The sequence below is a fragment of the Camelina sativa genome, chromosome 6, assembly GCF_030686135.1.
Source record: "Camelina sativa cultivar CO46 ecotype springtype chromosome 6, ASM3068613v1".
In the NCBI taxonomy this organism is placed as follows: Eukaryota; Viridiplantae; Streptophyta; class Magnoliopsida; order Brassicales; family Brassicaceae; genus Camelina; species Camelina sativa.
Window position 1 is genome coordinate 6,345,424 of NC_141885.1, and position 21,193 is coordinate 6,366,616.

The 21,193-nt window shown below is 35.1% G+C and overlaps 4 protein-coding genes and 1 long non-coding RNA gene across 5 annotated transcripts; 1 reads left to right on the plus strand and 4 right to left on the minus strand.

Moving 5' to 3' along the window:
• Positions 1 to 330: 330 nt before the first annotated feature.
• On the plus strand, positions 331 to 1,851 carry LOC104790545 (BAHD acyltransferase BIA1). The gene has a single exon (XM_010516320.3). It carries the CDS (start codon positions 408 to 410, stop codon positions 1,689 to 1,691), a length of 1,284 nt encoding a protein of 427 aa, XP_010514622.2. The 5' UTR covers positions 331 to 407; the 3' UTR covers positions 1,692 to 1,851.
• A 2,434-nt stretch (positions 1,852 to 4,285) lies between these two features.
• LOC147942336 (uncharacterized) lies at positions 4,286 to 5,757 on the minus strand. Its single transcript, XR_015560479.1, has 4 exons — positions 5,620 to 5,757; positions 5,370 to 5,511; positions 5,048 to 5,292; positions 4,286 to 4,781 (listed from the first exon to the last, which is right to left on the minus strand). It is a non-coding gene; the product is annotated as an uncharacterized LOC147942336 (long non-coding RNA).
• A 147-nt stretch (positions 5,758 to 5,904) lies between these two features.
• Positions 5,905 to 8,964, minus strand: LOC104790546 (cytochrome P450 708A2). The gene is made up of 8 exons (XM_010516323.3): positions 8,593 to 8,964; positions 8,202 to 8,526; positions 7,959 to 8,111; positions 6,873 to 7,106; positions 6,696 to 6,788; positions 6,538 to 6,616; positions 6,341 to 6,447; positions 5,905 to 6,246 (listed from the first exon to the last, which is right to left on the minus strand). The coding sequence occupies exons 1-8, from the start codon at positions 8,799 to 8,801 to the stop codon at positions 6,028 to 6,030; spliced, it is 1,419 nt and encodes a 472-aa protein (XP_010514625.1). The 5' UTR covers positions 8,802 to 8,964; the 3' UTR covers positions 5,905 to 6,027.
• A 1,850-nt stretch (positions 8,965 to 10,814) lies between these two features.
• On the minus strand, positions 10,815 to 13,759 carry LOC147942337 (uncharacterized). Its single transcript, XM_087456022.1, has 5 exons — positions 13,405 to 13,759; positions 12,840 to 13,156; positions 12,105 to 12,792; positions 11,036 to 11,185; positions 10,815 to 10,909 (listed from the first exon to the last, which is right to left on the minus strand). Exons 1-5 carry the CDS (start codon positions 13,757 to 13,759, stop codon positions 10,815 to 10,817), a joined length of 1,605 nt encoding a protein of 534 aa, XP_087312148.1.
• Positions 13,760 to 17,644: 3,885 nt separating this feature from the next.
• LOC104790547 (cytochrome P450 705A12-like) lies at positions 17,645 to 19,586 on the minus strand. The gene is made up of 2 exons (XM_010516324.3): positions 18,532 to 19,586; positions 17,645 to 18,453 (listed from the first exon to the last, which is right to left on the minus strand). The coding sequence occupies exons 1-2, from the start codon at positions 19,429 to 19,431 to the stop codon at positions 17,809 to 17,811; spliced, it is 1,545 nt and encodes a 514-aa protein (XP_010514626.1). The 5' UTR covers positions 19,432 to 19,586; the 3' UTR covers positions 17,645 to 17,808.
• Positions 19,587 to 21,193: the final 1,607 nt, after the last annotated feature.

Below are 21,193 nucleotides of genomic sequence, written 5' to 3' on the forward strand. Positions count from 1 at the left end.
ACCCACAAATATGTGTGTAATCTTATAAAAGCAAGCAAAAACTAACTTTATACGTATACAAAATCTAAAAATACCTTGTAAATATATAAACAAATATTGTATAAAACTTTATTAGTATTTGAGTCGAGTTTTCAAATAATAATTATCATTTAACAGTACTATACAAAATTTATACCTTTTCGAGAAAATGCAGTTCGTGAGTCCTAGACTTTTCTGGTTTAAGTGTATATATACTTTGTTTTTTCAGTGTATATATTTTTCACCAAAATTTAATCAAGTGGGGCCTCCTAATACAGTTAACAGATGTTCTATAAGAAACACAGTTCTCTTCGTCCAAAGAGGAAAACAAGCAAAAGAAAAGAAAAGAAAAGAAAAGAAAAGAAGAGAAGAGAAAGATAAAATATCCGATGGATACAGTGACGGTTGAAACCATTGGTAGAGAGATCATAAAGCCATCAACTCCAACTCCAAATGATCTCCGAACTCTTCAACTCTCTATTATGGATCTCCTAATGCCTCCGGTTTACGCCGTTGCATTTCTTTTCTACACCAAAGATGATTTGATCTCTCAAGAACAAACTTCCCAAACTCTCAAAACTTCCCTATCCAAGACCTTGACAAAATTCCACCCTTTTGCTGGAAGAGTCAATGGAGTCACCATCGACAGTACCGACGAAGGAGCTGTCTTTGTGGACGCACGCGTTGACTGCCCTCTCTCTGACTTTCTGAGATCCCCAGATACCAAATCCCTCCAACAGTTGCTTCCTGTAGATGCCGAGCCCATTCCTACATGGCCATTGCTTCTTGTACAAGCAACCTACTTCAAGTGTGGTGGCATGGCCATTGGAATCTGCATCGCCCATAAGCTCGCCGATGCAGCCTCTCTTTCGACTTTCATCCAATCTTGGGCTGCCACAGCTCGAGGAGAGAGCGACTCGGCGGCCAATCCTGACTTTGATTCCACAAAGCTTTACCCACCAGCAAATGAGGCCATTAAAATTCCAGGGGAGGATCAGCAAGGTAAGAGAACAAGTGTCACGAAGAGATTTGTTTTTGTAGCATCTAAGATCGAAGAACTCAGGAACAAAGTCGCTAGTGATGCCGTGCCTCGACCTACGAGGGTCCAGAGTTTGACTTCACTTATATGGAAATGTGTTGTGGCTGCATCGACAGACACAGTTCGTGAGAAAGTTCTGTACCAAGCGAATAACTTGCGGTCCAAGATACCCACCCTTTTGTCGGAAAACCTAATGGGTAACCCCTTGTACTCCACCCTGACCTTGAATGGAAAAGGCATGGAGAGTGTAGAAATTGTTAAGGAACTACAAAAAAGAAACGAGGAGTTATCCCATTTTATTCAACATGAGGAAGGGTCATCAGGTTTGACAATAAGTTTGAAATTGCTTGGTGCAATGGCGGATACCAAGTTTAGCTACGAGCTTTATGACATGCACGTTGTCAGCAGCTGGTGCAAGATTCCTCTTTATAAGGCTTGCTTTGGGTGGGGACTTCCGGTTTGGGTCACTGGAAATGTTTCTCCAATTCTAGACAATGTGACCGTGTTAATCGACTCTAAGGACGGACAAGGAGTTGAAGCATGGGTAACACTGCCTCAAGAGGAGATGTTACTGTTCGAGCAGAGCACAGAACTGCTTGACTTTGCATCCCCAAATCCAAGTGTGTTAATCTAAATCTTTTGAGTCATAATGACAAAAGATGTCTATTTCGTATCTTATTGTTACTGTGCTGGTGATGGTTGGTAAGGTTTCTTTAAAATGTTCTCTATAAGATGTGACTTTTCTTTTTACATGTTTCAATATATAATAAATAAATCCGATTGCTTGAATCTCATTCAGATTGCATGGATCACCCAAGATAACGAAATGCTTATAGTCAACAATTGGGGCCTTTAAATGTTTGTTTGCTTCTAGGCTATTGACTTCAACGTAAGATCTACATGTGTCTAATTAATTAAGTTGATCATCCTCTTGCAAGATTTCAGTATGTGGATGCAAGATTTGCGTTTGTTAATCGAGTTTAAAAAATACAGTAGTGGTATGGTCATGAAGGGCTTATTAATTAGTAACATGGAATCAAAAGCTGGAACGAAGCTAGATCAAATTAAATAAGCCGAAAACGAAACAAGTGTATAAAGATGATTCCCTGATTACCTCTGACATTAGTTGGAAAGCATTCCAAACTCGAGATAGACGGTGTGGTAGCCGTTCGCAGAGAAGTCCACTCTAAAACACTTTGGTGCGTTTCTACCGAGGCTGACCGGATCAGCCGAAGGGTTTATCGAAAAAAAAATGATCAAGTTGAATATTATAACGTCAAAAATCGTATAATAAAGTTCATGTTGTACTATAATCAACTACATGATAACACTTAAATAAACGATGGTTTGCTTCTCGATAATTTGGTAGGATAAAATTCTCATGCATTTAAGTTTTTTTTTTCATTTTTTTTTCATGCATAATCATGGCCAAAATTATACAGTTATAAAAAACAAAAACTACAAATTCTTTAACTATGAACATAACTACAAAATCTTAAACTATAAATAACTGAACTATTAATGTAGATATTTGCTTAGATAGACATCAAAACCATATCAATTATTTTATTGGACGAAGACTTTGGGTCATGATCAAATACTACAATTATTGGAGATTCATAAACAAATATAGGATTACCATATGACCAAACTTATGTATTATTACTTGAGAGTCATATATGATCAACTATTCCAATTATTGGACATGCATAAACAGATGGTGATGATTACGACGCGACATCAACTAATATTAACAATTACTAGATGTACACCCGCACGCATTATTTATATCTATATATATACATTTATTGCAATACTTTCTTTGTTTTTTATATTTTCATATTTGAAAGATTCAAAATTATATATTAACAAACAAAACTAAGCTTTTTTTGTGAGAAAACAAAGAATACTAAATTTTCTTTAAAGCTAAATCTTACTCTAAAGTGATTTTTATAGACGAAAACTATTAGCATATTTTTTTAGGAAGTAAAATAATTATACCATTTGCACATTTTATTGGTAGATAAAAACATTTAAACATCCTATAATTCTTGTCTAAAACTTAAGTATTTAGATATATTTATATTTAAGCTTCTCAACTAAATACTATGGGACTCCCAAATTTTATCAAAAAGATTTTTATGCAACTTGGTTAATTCTTTAATGGTTACGATTTAGATAGACAGCTTCCCTTCCTTTTAGCTATTCAATTTTTTGAATATAACTTTAAAATTTAATTTAATATTATTTTTCTTTTCTCTCTTATTTTCCTCAACAAACATTATATCATTGATTTAACTATCTTTCATTTGATAGTGAACAAAACTCCGATCTTTTTCATATAGAAAATTTTATTTCTCTAAGATCTCACTTTCATGAATTTCTCTACAATGTTAACCAAATTCCTAGTAACTTCTACAACCCTTCAAATTGCTGAGAAAATTTTAGCGCCTAAACCATATGTTCATATTTTCATGGTTTATCGTAAGAGGATGAAATAAATCTTTGGTTTTACTCTCGATACATTTTTATTTTTTGGTGATGCATCTACTTACTTAAAGAATACATCAACATGTTCTAACTTCTAAGTCTCTCTAGATTTCTTATATAAATATTAAAATTGTTTGTGATATAAAAAAGAATAAAATACATAGAAGATGTTTCAAATTACTCTTTAATTTTAATTATGTTTGCTTTTAATTTAGGAAATTTTAATTTGGTTGACATGTGACACTCTCTCCACTGTTGATGTGTCATTCATATGGAGAGATTTGAGCAACTTTCATAATATAGATTAGATGTATAGATAATTTTTGGGTTCACTTTCTTATTGATCCCCTCATAATTTAAATGTCAACACAAAAAATATTTAATTTATATTTGTCTCTAAAATAATTGGTACACCCAAAATTAAGCGGAGAATAATCGGATTAGACGGATTATAATCGAACTAGACAAACATAATTAGATGGAAATTAATCATTAATAAGTTAGACAAAATAATAGATCTAGCAATTGTACGGGATATAATTGGTGTTAGGCGGAAATTTTTAAAACAGTAAACTTAACGACAAAACATAATATCTGTATTGTTGTAATGGAACACGATCGGAGTACTCCAGAACCTTTATCAAGGTTGCTTAATCATTAAAAGAATAATTTTAAAACAATTATTTATTATTTATCAAATTTTAGTAAATTATTTAATAATCCAAAATAACAAAACAATTGTTTCAATTACTTATATTACAATAAAAAGAAAACAAAAATATTTTACATAATTTGGAAACATTAAACATAAATATTTGTTATATACAATATTTTACTTGTAGAACAATCTAAAAATGCATCCTTCCAACGGTAAATCCTAATTTTGGGTGCTTAAGAATTAATTTTGTGTACAAGTGTTTTGAATTTAAACTTGACACACACTCTGGAAAGTGATTCAACAATGGAAAACTAGAATGTAGACAAGGAAAGGGACATTGAAAGGAAATGAAAAAAGCTAAGCTAGAAAAGCTTCAAACTCAGGCTTGGAATGATCTTGATACAAAGCTTCTGTGATGCATTTCTCCTTATCGCCAAGCATCTTGGAAATATTTTGAAGCTGAGAAATTCTCCATTCGTAGCTCTCTTTGTTCTGCCAGTGTTGAAGTTGGTTCGGAGCTCATCTACTACCAAAACATGAAACTTTAAAACCAGAACCTGCATTTTAAACCATAACCTGCAGATTTTGAAAAATCAGAACCTGCAAATGATCCATTTAGTCACACTAAAACAGACAATTTTTTGTGTATACAATGCCAACAATTTCTACATACGAACCATCTTAACGACAACAACACAATGATTTACTCAGCAAAAACTCAACTATCTCAGTCTATGTCTACTATATTTATCAAAGTTAGAAACGATTTGTAGAAGAGACTGTAAAATTACCTTGGTCAGTAGTTGTATGATAAGGAAGCTACAAACAGAATGAGGTCTGACCTGTAGCTACTTCTTTTTCATTCTTTGATCACTTGGCGGAGCTGACTATGAGTACGAGATGCATAAAAAAATGGTAGGAAAACCTCCTCCTCCTCCATATCCCTCTGATGCTGTAAATTGGCATTTTAGTCGGACACAACGGCAACGGACCTTGGCACAGAGAGAAGCCGCAGCGAAGAAGAAGAAGAAGAAGAAGTTGATTTGTCGTGCACCTATGTCTTCTTCGGGTACTGGAAATCATATGACTGCAGAGAAAGAGGTAAGAAGACGAAGAAGAAGCAGCTAATCTAGTAGAAGAAGTAACAGAGAGGTGAAGAAGAACCTGACGGATCAATTGTGCGGTGGAGATTTTCCGGCGAAGAGAGGTCGATGATCGGAAGTGGAAGCGACGTTTTCCATTCTCTCTGTTTCCAAATTGATTTTGGTCCTGATCGTTCTTATCTTAAAAATCATGTGTCCCAAATCTGAAGGAAACAAACAAACAAAAAAACTCAAAGATCACAAAACTCTAAATCGAAATCGAATTAGATCGAACAAAAAAGAGGAAGGAATCGAAGAGGAAGATCACGTACTGGATTTGAGGTGAATCGAAATGGAAACTTTTTTTTTTTTGGTCTTTTTTCTATTTACTCAACAATAATTTGACACGTAGCGTTGCTTCCGCTTCTTCCTTCAGCAACATTTCTTTGAACAGTGAGATTAATTCTAAGTTTTTGATTTATTTTTAACCCATAAAAACATTGAGCAATCCTGTTAGTAACGCCACTGGAGATGACACCAAATGTTATCCTTCTAAAATTTTGTTACCATAGTGCAATATTATACCGCAAATAGTTCAATTCTCTAGCTTTTGCTGATTTTCAATACCAAGTGCGAACATTTATTTAATTTTAAACAAATCTTGACAAACTTCGAATCGAGATAGATCATAGAGTTATCCTCAATTCGAATATGAAACTTATGGTATCATTATCTCCAAATCAATTGATGGGAGAGATGTTCATATGAATGCCATTGGGGAAAGAAACTAGTGGTGTACGAGTGGCCTCGCTGTCATGTGCCATCGAGAAGTCGTAGTTGATGACGAGATGGTGAAGAAACATTGCAATCTGAAGCCTTGCAAATTCTGCACCAGGACACAATCTCATTCCACCTCCAAATACCATGAACGACTTAGAAAAATTGACCAGCTGTTTGCCCTGTTTCAAATTTTTCCTCAATTTTTACATTCTTCGGATGATATTTTTGATTAGATATCGACAATGCTTTACATAGACTAGAATCAGTATATACCTCCCATCTCCAAGGATTAAACTCGTAAGGGTTCTCATATACCGCAGGATCATAATGCCTTAGTGAAGTTGCAACAAACACCATCCAACCCTTTGGAATCGTATATCCTGTTACCAGTTTTCGCACCACAAAACGTTCAATTTAGAAAATATTTTCAGAAAGTGGCCGTGTTTAAGTATTTTAATAGTAATACTTGCCTTGGATTTCAACATCTCTTAAAGTCTTCCTAAACATTACAGGAGCCAGATTTACCAGTCTAAGAGACTCATTAATCACCTGCATTGCAACATAGGCTTCGTTTTTAATCTCTTCCTCATATTATAATTGAAATTACTAAAAGATATCTAAAAGTTACCATGTTGGTGAATGTCATGTCGTTTTTGTACTCTTCCCAGCTCACTTCAGATTTCTTATCAACTCTGTTTTGAAGGATAGCATTATGCTCTCTCTGCCATATTATAAGCATATAATGTCAAATCCATGCTTCTCTTGTTTTCTTTTAATAAGTGAAAACTTGTTAGCTATGTATTACCTTCAACTCTAAGAGAACTTTAGGGTTTTTTGTAATGTACTTTACTGCCATGGACATGACCACAGAAGTAGTATCTTTAGCGGCGATCGGAATAGCATAGGTTTGGAAAATAACGTATTTGTCATCTAAAACGACATCTTCTATTATCGTATTGAGGATATCGTCATGCTTCTCTCCCGTTTCTTTCCTTGATGAGAGAACACTTTTTATCACCTTCATTGCGTCTCTGCTTGCCTGTATGCAGTTAATAGAGACATTTTTAGACTTTTAGCGTCAAAATGTGTTGAACAAATAAAAAAAGGCGTAAAATGTTAAACACATTTAAAACAAAATTTCTAGAATAGTAAGTCTTGTTACAAAATAGAATACATTAAATGTATTAATCTTAACTGATTGCATTTTTAATCAATACAATAAAATAAACGGAGTTTCTCTCCTATGATGATACATCAGATTTTTGGAGTAAGCAGAAGGTGACACATAAGTTAAAATGTGTAACAAATAGAATTATAACAATTAATAACATCAGATTTGACTAATCACTTAAAAATCAATATATTTTTTTTTCAACTGTAATTTGATATATAAAAAATAAAGCCTAAGATGTTATTAAAGGTTTCACGGGTTTAAACGCAACATTTGTGGTTGCGAGAGTTTATGGAAACATGCTTTTAAGGTTTCAAGCGGTATTAGAATTTTTAAATGAATGATTTAACTGTTGAAATATGTCTATCAGAAAATTTAAGATTGATTGATTAGTGGGTACGGCGTAGACTAAGCAACATGTCAAACTAAATGTAATATATAATTATAAAAAACTTTAAAACACCAAAAAATAAAATAATAAAATTGAATATAATTATAATGAATAAATAAAATATTAAATAATAACTAATAGTGAGACTTCATATTTTCTAAACATGATAAGATGATATGATTATTTTTAGTGACTAAATTGTTTTTGCGAACCAACTAATATATTTCGAAATTTTATAAATTTAGAAAATATCATGATTATGATGTTATTAATTTATTAAAGTTTTACTGTATAAAAGATATTCTAAAAAACAAAGACAAATTACTTACCATACAGGATCTGTACAACGATTTCCAGGAAGAAAGACTAAAGAATGACTGATACCAATCAAGATTGAAGGCCATGAAGATGTTCTTCAGATTTTCTGCAGCCTCTGCTCCGAGGGTACTTATCAACTTTGGAATCAAGTGCTTTATTATCAACTACAAACGTAGCAATTAACAAAAGTATTGTTAAATAATTTTAATTCATCAATACCAAAAATAATAATAATAAAGAACTGATCTACATACGTTTCCAGCTGCCTCCTTAATATCGAAGCTCCCCACGCTAGCCTTTGATCTAAGACCCTCGCAGGTTCCTCGGTCGATGTTTCCTAGCAACTTCTTCTTCAAACCGTCAGGGCCAAAAAAGTTCAGAGTGATTTGTTTGAAATGCTTGTGGGTCTTCCCATGATTGATAATTGCTTCATCTTTTCCTAAGACTTTGCCAAACGCACCCGGAAGGCTAAATATGAAAGCCGTGTTCTCTTGCCGAAAAACCTCAACCATTACATCAGGATCTGTCACTACCACGGTGTTGGATCCAAAAACATTGGTCCGAAATATTGTCCCGTACCTAAAACGTTCACAAGGTTACAAACATATATTTGCAGATATACTTAAAAGTATTCTAACATTTTACCTGGACATCCTCTTGGTTATAAAGGGTGAGGCCTCGTTGAATCCATAGGATTTAAAGAAGTCTAGTGTCTCTCCGATGATCGGGAAACCCATGGATCCCGGAGGTAACTTGCCATTGCACTTGGGGTTCGACCATCGGTACAGCCATCTGCTGATCACTACAACAACTAAAGCTGTAACACATATTGAAACGTTCCAAATGATGTCCATTTTAGTGTGCCTTTGAAGTTTGAAGTGTTATTAGTTCGGATCTTTAGCGTCTATATATATAGAGAAGAAGAAAATAAGTGCAACAGAGTTTTTATTGTGTCTTTATGATTTTTCAACATCCTTCTGCATATATAGTTTTTTTATATGGTCAGCCTCAGGCCATAACGTTCTATCGATTTGTTTAAATATTAGATGATGTTTGGCGTTTACCTCAAAAATGAATTTTCTATTACAAAATTAAATTTTTAAACGTGGTTATGCGGAATTTTAAAAGAATATAAGTTCATTGAAATCAGTGATTTAAACAATTCATTTGAAGTACGGAGCATATTATAGAGTCGCAAAAAACATTTTTAATAGTTTTTAAAAATAAAAATACTTTAAATAAAATAAAATAAAATTTCATGATGGTTAATTCAAACAAAAAAAAATGGTTTACAAAAAATGTCAATAAAACTAGTTTGGTGTAAAAGGTTTTCTTCCCTTTATTCATCCGAAGCTAAAGCCCTTGTATACTCATACAATTAAACCTAAATACTTACATATATTACACAACTAGACATATACAATATGAATATTACATATACACATATATCTCTCAGTACCTCTCTCAAGTTGGAGTATGAAGATCACAAATACCCAACTTGCCAAAAAACTCATCAAAACTCTTTGCGACCAAGTACTTTAGTAAGAATATCAGCGCTGTTCTCGAGTAGAAACATATTAAGGATCATAACACCACGAACGATCTCATCACGAATAAAATGACAATCAGTCTCAATATGCTTCGTACGTTCATTAAACACCGGATTCATACTAATATGAATAGCCGACTGATTGTCACAATCAAGTGGGATCGGATAAGAAAAATCAACTCCAAGAAACATAAGAAGCTCCCGTAACCACAGAAGTTCACACACTGTTTCCGCCATCGAACGATATTCAGCCTCAGCCAAAGAACGCGAAACCACATCTTGTTTCTGTGTCCGCCAGGAAACCGGAGATCCACCAAGCTGAATGAACCAGGCCGTGAGCGAGCGACGACTAAGTGAGCAACCAGCATAATCGGAGTCAAACCAAGCCGTAATATGTAGGTCTGTTGCAGCACGCAAGAGAATACCTTGTCCCGGATTATTCTTCAAATAGCGAACCACACGAAGCACAACTTCCCAATGAAGCTCTTGTGGAGCATGCATAAATTGCGAAAGCATATGAATAGCATAAGAGATATATGGTCGAGTCACACTTAGATAAATAAGTCGGCCCACTAATCGACGATACATGAAAGGATCTGGAAGAACTGCCCCACCAGCTCGCACAAGATGATGGTCCTTCTCAAGAGGATGAGATACTGGTTTAGCGCAAAGCAAACCTGAGTCAGAAATGATATCAAGCGTATACTTCCGTTGACACAAGTACATGCCTTCGGAATTCGAGCCAATTCAATGCCTAAGAAGTATTTCGAAATACCAAGATCTTTTATATGAAAGCATCAACTTAAATATTTCTTGAAACCAGCTATAATCTACGGAAAACTTCCAGTGACAATAAGATCATCAACATACGCAAGAACATGGATCCGTGTAACTGCATCCTCAAAAGTGAAAAGAGAGTAGTCCTTCACACATAGTCCTTCAACGTCGTGGAGAGCTTGGCGAACCAACATCGGGGTGTTTGACGTAAACCATAAAGAGACTTATGTAGACGACATACCTTTGTCTTATCATCGGTTCGAAAACCCGGAGGAAACCGAATATACACTTCATCGTCTAAATCCCCATGTAAGAATGGATTGTGTACATCCATTTGATGAACCTCCCAATCACGAGACATAACCACCTCAAGAAAAGAACGAACTGAAGTCATCTTGCAAACGGGTCCAAATGTCTCATTGTAATCCAAACCTTCTGTTTGATTACTGCCAAGAACAACCAAGCGGGCCTTATATCGTTCAAGCGTCCCATCCAACCGATATTTCAAAGTGAACACCCACTTACAGCGCAAAGCTTTCTTTCATGGAGGAAAAGTCTCAACAGTCCAACTGCCCTGATCCTCAAGAGCATCAACCTCCACAAGGACCGCATTTCGCCAATTTTCATCAAGAAACACTTCAGCATTTGTTTTTGAAATAACGCCGACAGTTATATCCGTGAGAAAGGCTCGATGATGCTATGAAAACTAAGAACAATCCACATAAGAATCGATTGGATACCAAATAGAGTCCGTGAAATCACCATCAAGTTCAACCATTGCCGTGTTAATGACGTAATCGTGAAGTTTAGTTGGGACAAACTTTTGTCGGCAACCTCTGCCCATAAGAATCACTTGTTCAACAACTTGCGACTCCGAAGACTCGTTAGAAGATTCTGTAGGAACCGGAGAATCTGGAACAGAGGACACGAGGTAGACTCGACAACATTATCCGTATGTGGCAGAACAGTCTTAGGCCGAGAAGTCGCAAGTGGCGAAACCACAACCGATGCTAGAGTGTAGGAGGAACAGACTCGAGGAAGTAAAGGGAAAAAGTCATCAAACAATCAGTATCCTCATCAGGCCGAGAAGTCAAAGGTTAAGAAGATACCAGATGTGGCGGGGGCGTACTTGTATGAGATGTGACAGAATATGGAAACTCCGTTACCATGAAGAACATCGCGAGAAACAGAAATCACCCCACTGTCAATATTATAAACTTTCCAACCCTTTTTCCCAAAAGGGTAACCAAGAAAAATTAACTTATTGCTCCGAGAAGCAAATTTATCACCATCCGGCGTTGATCATGAACATAACATAAGCAGCCAAACACCCGAAGGTGATTCATCGGTTAATCAGGTAACCCGCAGTCAGAGCACAAAAACTCCAAAATTCCACAGGTAGAGTGGCTTGGAAACGTAAAGCCCGCACAACGTTTAGTATATGTCGATGTTTGCACTCCACGCGACCGTTCTGTTGGGGTGTCCCAACACAAGAAGTCTCATGAATGATTCCTTTTTCGCGAAAAAAACCACTAAGGGAAAGAAATTCGGATCCATTATCACTCCGAATTGTCTTAATCTTCTTATCAAATTGCCGCTCATCAAGAGAGACAAAGTCACGTAGTGTAGAAGTTGTATGTGATTTAGATGACAACAAATAAAGCCACACGGCCCGTGAATAATCATCAACAATGGTGAGAAAAAATCTTGACCCACAAATTGTCGTAGTCCGATATGGACCCCATATATCACAATGAACTAATTCAAAAAACCGCTGATGTCTTATTAATACTCAAAAGAAAAGAGTCACATGTTTTGTTAGCACGTATACAAATATCACAAGACTTTGAACCAAAACCACTACTACTAGTATTATTATTAGATAACTTCATCATGTCCATAGCTTTAGATGAGGGATGATCTAAACGTTGATGCCACAAATCATCAGTTTGCTGGTTCAAGATTTGTGTCATTGTCGCGACTTTGACTCCTCTAAAAAAATAAAGTCCATTCAATTGGTCACCGGCTCCAATCAACATCTGTGTGATGCGGTCCTGAACAACACAAAGTATATCAGAGATCTGAAAGACACTACCCCTATCTATAGTGAGTTGAAAAACTGATATAAGATGGCACTGAAAACTATCCACAAAGAACACATTCGACAATCGCAACTTAGAACCCAAACACACATTTCCCTTTTTAGTTGCCACAGTAAACCGTCCGTCAGGTAACTTGATATAAACCGAGGGCATATCACTAACTTCAACAAGAAACTCAATGCTTCCCCTCATATGATTAGAAGCCCCTGTATCAATAACCCATGATTCGATAAAATACTTACCCGAGAGTCGCTCACGTGTGTCTGACTTTCTTTCGTTAAGCATCTTCTTCACGGATATCCATTCTTGATCACTTAAGCCAATGATTCCAGAACGATCAGCCTCCGTGATAACCGAATTAGTAGCTGTAGATGATGTGGTAAGTACCACCTGGTTTGCATGCATTGGTTCGACGCTCTTAGATGGCAGAGACAAAACTCCATGGCGTTCAACATGAGAACTACTCGAGCTTCCGCTTGTGTACGTGGAAGCTTCGAGTCGTTCGACCAAGGACGATCACCCCACCACCAAGGATAGCCAATCTTGCGAAAACAGTTGGCAGCAAGATGTCCATTCCGTCCACAACTAGTGAAAACCACAGCTGGATCACGAAACACACTCTGTTGGCGAGAACAAACCAAAGTTTGTACCGCAAAACTCGCACCTTCATTTCGTTCTTCCAGCAAAGGACTCCTTCTCTTGGAATCTTTATCGTGCGTCAACACCTGATATGCCTCATCAAGAGAAGGCAATGGATCAAGAGAGAGAAGAGAGGATTTGACTGCACCAAACAAGGATTCATCTTAACCCATAAGAAACTGGTGAAGCTTATCCTCCTCACGTTCCTTTGAAATCTCTTCCACTGTTTTAGCTCTCTGAAAATCCACAAGACTCGTACACACTTTTGTAAGCTTCCCATAGTATGCTTCCACTGTTGTACCTTTCCGTTAGCAAATGGCAAGCGCTGTTTTGAGTCGTTGAACCCTTTGCCCGTTCTTCACTGAGAAACGCTTTTGTATATGCGTCCACAGATCACAAACAACTTCATGGTGAGACAAGAACTGCTTAAATCTGGTGCCACTGTAAGCTTTATCCACGAAAACACCATGGCGTTATTCGCCCACCAGTCCTCAAGGTCGTCTGAGTCATCACTTGGTTTAAGAATTGATCCATTTGCAAAACCAAACTTCTTTCTTGCTCGAAGAGCAAGACATAGATTCAATGCCCATTCATCATAGTTGGATCCTCGCAATTGTGGCTGCGAGTTGATAGATCTGTGGTTGTCCCTAGATGAGAGATCATAGGGATCAATTCTCCGACACATAGATTCAGGTCGAGTAGACGTCATGGTTGAGGTAGATTTATTAACAGATTCTTCTGTCATTGTCGAGAGAATAAAAAGAGTAAATTGATTAGAATAGATCGAGATACTTAGGTCAAAGAAAGATAGAAAACAGATCAAAGAATATAAAAGAGCTAAAAATCGTAAACCCTAAAATTTTAGGTATTGCTCTGATACCATGTCAAGAAAACTAGTTTGGTGTAAAACGTTTTCTTGCCTTTATTAATCGGAGGCTAAAGCCCTTATATACATACTCATACAACTAAACCTAAGTACTTGCATATATTACACAACTAGACATAGACAATATGAATATTACATATACACATAACCAATGGAAACAAAAAACGAGACTATAAATCATCTTCTTTTTCTACCATGATTTTATGGTCACATCTTTTTTTTTTGTCTACACCCAAGAGCCACTGATGTCGATCGATAGATACCTTCTTGATGTCGATCGACACTACCTCTCGACATCACTACATATGCAATGGTGTCGACCAGTACCTCCACATGGTATGGGTCGGCATACATTTCATCTCCACTCGCGACCAATGACTGGTGTCGATTGACACCCACCTAGTGTTGGTCAAAACATCTGTTTTCGATCTATACTCCATTTGCTGACATAAAGACCACCGAAACACTCTCCAACGACAAGCAACCACAAATTGCATGCACACATAAGGGATCCAACCAACAACAACACTAAACACAAGGAAATCAATCACACATCACAAAAGCACATTAACGCTTAGATAAACCATGGTCATACACTCACCTCTAAAATAAGATAGATATGACAATCCCGACGATTACAAGCAGCAGCAACTCTTCTCTCATGTCTCAAAACCTCTGCTCTACTTCTCTACTGCTTGATCTCACAACCACAACCTCTTTCTTTCTTCTCTAATAACAACGTCATATGTTAAATATGCCAAAAAAAAATAGGATGTCGGTGTTTTAAAAGAAATGTTTAGCGTTTTCCTAAAAAAAAACTAAATTGGGAGCGAATATAAACTAAACCGCAAACCTAAAAAAACTCTTGGTTTCAAGCAACACCCACTTGGTATCGATCGACACCAAGCCCCAAAGTCGGCTCTTTGGATCACATGCGTTAAAAGTTTACTGATTTACCCATTGGTTTTAGTCGGCCAGCAAAGAATGAAACATGGGCAACAATGGTTGTATATAATTTCATTGATTATTTTGTATATACACTTCTATTATTACATATCTTTCTCCGTGAGATTCACCATTCAATAACATTACCTTTTTTACCTCCGAATCCATTCAGATTTCTTGATGATCATCGTTGATCCGTCCATAGTTTTACTGAATCCTCTACGGAATATCATTATCGATCTATAGCCAATCTCTATTATACGGAGTAACGTAACTTAGTATAGTCAAACTCCGGTGAAAAGATAGAGCCAAATGGACTGAACCAATAGATCAAAGACACTTCCCAAAAAATGTAGGCTTAGTTTAATCGAAAATATAAATAGTGTACAAGGACAGTTAAAAACACTATAATCCATGTTTTAAAAATTGCTAGGCGCTAGTCCGGCGGTTGAGGTAGATCTAGCGCCTAGCGAGAAAATCGGAGATTAAACGGGGATTAATTGGGGACTAGTTTTAAGATTATTTTATTGAATAAATAATAAAATATAAATATATAGTATTGAATATATGTATAATTCTATTTATGTTAAAAAAAACATCAAATAAAATTGAAAGCTATAGTTTTGTCTTTAAAATTACGGTAAACACATAAAACCGTAAATTTAAAACAAAACTTTAGGCGGGTGATAATCAAATTAGGTGGGTATAATCGAATTAAATAGGTATAATCAAATAATTGATGCTATGTGGAATCTAATGATTTTATGGGATATAATCAATGGTAGGCACAGATTTTTAAAACAGGAACTACAATTAGCTCTCATAGAGTTTTTTTTTTTTTTTTTTTTTTTGGTGTATAAGTTTTGCAGTAACTAGACAACAAGTCAACCAAATGTTTTTATATGTGTTTAAATTTTATAATAGGTATTATAAATGATAGCGAGGATAACGCATACAAATTAAATATAGTTAAAACAAAACATGATTCATGACATATTAGGCAAAATCAAGATACCATATCATATACCAAGATCCATTCCAAGTCATTACAAATATTTTTACTTCGGATACTAAAATGGAGATGTAATATCATATACCAGAAATAATATTCATATCTGATTCTTCACAATAGTTATACTGTACTAGCTAAACGAAAAAAGATACTTACTCAAATTTGAAGTATCCAAATTGGCTCTGGAAAAAACATATATATATATATATATATATATAAGTATAAGTATAATGTATAAGTTTTATTTTGAAGCATTCAACTGTAGCATTAAATTGATTTTAGTAATTAAGTAATGAATTTGAGTTCGATTATTACTTGTTACACAATACGCGATATTATAAAAGGTTTCTTACATAACCAAGATTTTGTATTTTCTTTTTTTGTGTCACATAACATAACCAAAAAAAAAAAAATTATCTAATATGTAATAGATAGCTCTAAAATTTATTGACGATTTCTGAGTTTTTAAAGGCACCCATACACTTTTTGAAGATTTAATATGTTCTACGAAAAAAACAGGATTTGATATTTACACGTTCTATTTTTCAACACAATTTAGTTGTTAATCTTGTTTAATTTTATATTTGAAGTTTTGTGTTTTCACTTACAAACAATAAACATGATATCCAAACGATAAATGTAATTTAAAAAAAATTGTATAAATAACTTAATTGTTATTGGTTGATAACCATGCCAATTTTTTTGTTTTTAACATACATTTACATATGATAATGGATGAATAAATAGGACACATGTATCCATTTACATGACACATATTGCTATAAACACACGCAGGACTGTCTAAAAAGTTCCCTCAATTTTTTTAATATATAAAGTTTCAAATTTATATACTTTTAAATTTTTGTAAGAGATCCATAAACCAATGGGGTTATCTAAAAGACATGCAACTTCTGCCAACAACCATATGATTTGCCAGTGAGGTTTCTCTTTTATTTGTTGTCTTTTATTATATAGAGGTTTATTATTTTAAATTTGTGAAAACTTTCTTCTTTCTTTGTTACAAAAGCGAGTATTTTAATTTTCTGAATACTTTTTTATATATAATAAACCAAAACATTTTTAATGAAAATAAGAAAATTTTGTTTTTAGAGAGGCATTTTTTATTTATTTATACCTTTATGTTATGACTTTCATTTTTAATTGAGGCCCTTTCTTCTATTTTTTTTTTTTTACACTATCACGGTGTAATTTAAGTTTGGGTGGAATTTTTTTTTTATTGAGTCATTTTCACTATTTGAGTCAAAATGAGGGAACTATGATGAACTTTTCTAGGAAAAAACAGACTTGAGACAACTTTCTTACAACCTCTTCCATGCCTTGTTCAGTAGCGGAACAGAAGTTTGGATCGATCATGAGCAGACTCAAAAGTCTCTATCTTTGAAACATGCATAATTTGAACTTAGTCTTATTAAGTGCAACGTAGAACTTGGATTTAAGCTATCTCACTTAGGGGCTTGGTAATTATGTCAGAGGATTCTACATTCAAGTTTTACTTCGTCATTTTTACCCATCTTTAGTCTAGTACACCATAATGACCTTAACCATTTTAATGCCTCATGCATTCTTGTATTTATATTGTCATATGCATATAAAACAATGGAGTATACGGATCGTTATAATTGATCTTTTATTAGAATTTAATTAGATATCTGGAATGTATAGAATGGTTAGAAAATGTTTATGAATCTTTTGACTTTTCCTTGGTATTTCCTTTATTTGCAAATAAAAACAATGGGTTTGTATTAGTTTTTTTTTCCTCATGCATCTAGTAGAAAAATCTTTATTCAAAACAAAAACAAGTTATTTTTAAAACAAACTTTCAAATACAACAAACATAATGAAGATAACAAATGAAGCTGAACGTCTTTGAAGAAGATGAACACATCATAGGAAAGCTGAAAGGAAATGTCCGATCTTGTGGATAAACAGGTCATGGACTCGGACTCTTGAGATTAAAAGTTAAAGGGTCGATTCGAACAACAGGAGTGCACTTAAACGGATGAGCCATGGCAAGATTCATTCCTGCAGTAGTTTCTTCCATGTTAACCTTGTCTTCTTTGATCTTCCAGTCAAAACACTGCACCATCACACCGACCGCGAGTCCTACAAAGAGATAAGCTAGATTTGATCCAGGACAGCCTCTCCTTCCAGCTCCAAATGGAAGGTACTTCAGGCCTTGCTCTTTCTCCTCGTCTTGTCTTGATTTTGAAGAAGGTAAGAACCTCTCTGGCTTAAACTCATTAGGATCTTCCCAAGATTCAGGATCTCTCATCAAAGCATAAACATTAATAACAAGCATAGTCTTCTCCGGCATGTAAAAACCTTTCACCTCACAACTTTCTTGAAAAGTTCTAACCACGAGGGGCGATGGCGGGTGCATTCTTAGCCCTTCCTTAACAACCACTTGCAAATAAGGAAGCTTTGGTAGATCCGTTTCTTTAATCAATCTTGTTTTCCCCACAACGGAATCGATTTCTTCTCTAATTTTCTCAATAATGCTAGGCTTGTTAATGAGTTCAGCCATTATCCACTGTACTGTTTGCGCCGAGGTGTCAGTGCCTCCAAGGAAAATCTCCTGTGAAATTAACATAAACCTTGACATGTATTCTCAATGAATTGAGCTATAATGTAATGTGAAAGAAGAGTATCTTACCACGAACAAAGACTTGATCTGTTTCCTACTGATCTTATACTCCGCGTGTTCGTCCCGAAAAGCTTCCAACAACAAATCCATCATGTCCTTATTTTCATGCTCCTCAACTCTCTCTTCATGTTCCACAAGAAGCCTCTCCAGCAACTCGTCGAATTGGTTAGAAACTCCCATTATCTCCTTTTTGAACAGTGGGATTCTTGGAAACATGTTTGCAAAAAAGATCTTCTTTGTTAAGGCAGTTGACTTGACAAGCAACTCCCTGACTATCTCTGCCTCACCGTTCTCATCTGAACAACTCCTCCCCATGCTCATCCTGCATATGATGTTGTTAGTAAACTTCATCGCTTCCTTACTGATCTCAATGCTCTCCTTCTTCATCGCCTTATCTAAAAGGTTTTCATACAACCCTTGTAGCTCCTCTGCACGGCCGCCTCGTGACTGCTCAATGGCCTGTGGTCGGAGAAGCTTTGTGGCAACCATCTTCTTCATGAACTTCCAGTAATCTCCATAAGGAGCCGTGATGAAACCAGAAGATCCTAAAAAGAGAGAGTCTCCAAGGGAAGTAGCGACGCGAGACGAAACGTTCACGTCTTGCGTCTTGTAGATCTCGTAAGCTACTGACGCAGAAGATACAAGGACTATAGGCAAATTGACGACGCGGAGATAGAGAAAAGGTCCAAACTTAGAGGATATGTTATGAAGAGACTTGTGTGTAAGAGAGGAAAGGAGAAGGTGAAGATGACCGATGATCGGAAGAGAAGGAGGGCTCGGAGGGAGAACACAGCCAGTGCGTGAGCTCTCTTGTTTCTTGAATAAGATAGTGTAACATAGGAGTGATACGAAACATAAGATGATGAAGATGAAGCAGTTTTGAAAGTCAAAGATCATCATTGTTGCCATTTTTGCTCAAACTGAAGAGGCAAATGAAACAGAGTATCTTTTTACCATGAATCCATGAATATGAGTTGTTAATATAAATAATATAATATGTTTTCTTTTTATATGAACGTGAAACAATGAAAAGCTGGAGTTATTTTATTCTTAATAATCCCAATGATCAAACAAATAACTTAGGTCTTGTTTGTTTGATGAACTAGACAAAATATCTAGATACAGTATCGCAGTATCTGGACACAATATTTAGATGATGTTTGTTTGTGTTATTGGTTCATGTATTCATAAATTGTATCTCGATTCAATTATGTTTGTTTTGTAATTTGATATCTGTATCTGGATACAATATATGTAAAATACTAAAAAGCCCTTTATTTTATGTTGAATATGTTTTAGTGGTTTAAATTTACTTATGTTTTTTTTGTTCATTTTCATATATATTAAATAAATATTTGAAAATGAGATTTTGTGTTTTTGGTAGAAAAACAAAATTTTGCAGTTTTGGCGGAAAAACAAGATTTTGCAAGTTTGGCGAGAAAATAAAATTTTGCATTTTTTTGCCGAAAAACGTAATTTTGCGGTTTTGGCGGTAAGATAGATTTTGTGGTTTGGCAGAAAAACAAGATTTTGCAATTTTGGCGGAAAAACGAGATTTTGGCGGGAAAACATAATTTTGCGGTTTTGACGGAAAAAAAAGATTTTGCGGTTTTGGCGGGAAAACGAGATTTTGCGGTTTTGGCGGGAAAACGAGATTTCGCGGTTTTAGCAGGAAAACGAGATTTCGCGAATTTGGCAGGAAACATAACTTTGCGGTTTTGACGGGAAAACATAATTTTGCATTTTTGGCGGGAAAACGTAATTTGCGGTTTTGATGGGAAACGTAACTATGCGGGTTTGACGGGAAAACGTAATTTTTCAGTTTTGGCGGGAGAACGAGTTTTCATGTTTTTGTGTTTTTTGGTAGGAAAACAAGATTTTGCGGTTTGACGGGAAAAACGAAATTTTGCGGTTTTAGCGGGAAAACGAGATTTTGTGGTTTTAGAGAAAAATGAGATTTTGCAAGTTGGTGGGTGAAGAATTGGAATTTTAGAGTTGTATGTATATTAGAATTGAGAAAAAATATTTTGTAATTATTTAATTAAAATAGGGGTATTTTTAACTTTTACAAATTATGGATGAGTTTACCTCATTCAAACTCTCTAAAAAATCTCATCCAGAAATTCAGTTTTTTTGAATGAGTTTTTTTTTTTAAATGTATCCAGATATTGTATCTAGATGAGTTCCTAATTGTTACTAAACGAACAATAATAAACATTTGCATCTAGATATTGCAAACGAACATGACCTTAATATAAACTAAGTGCGACAACTAAATTATTTAAAATTACGCTTTCCACACATAGTACGACGAGTGACATAAATTATCTTTACCGGAGGGCAAATACTGGGAAAAAGGTCATTTTTTACAATGTTAAAAGTATTAATTTATACATGTACAAATTTTTGGTGTCAAAAATAATACTGATTTCAATGTCAACATCAACAAATATTAGTCAAGAATTTATTTATATGACACATGTTTACCAAGGTAACTTTTAGTTTTTTTTTTTTTTTTTTTTTTAAGGTAGAATCAAACCATGGTGTATTAATGTTTTAACAAAGCTTTAACCAATTGATCTAACAGACTAATTCAAAATATTGGGGAACTTTGATGTTTATAACTATGTCTATCTGCTAGAATCTCCATCTTCTTCCTCTTCCTTTCTTT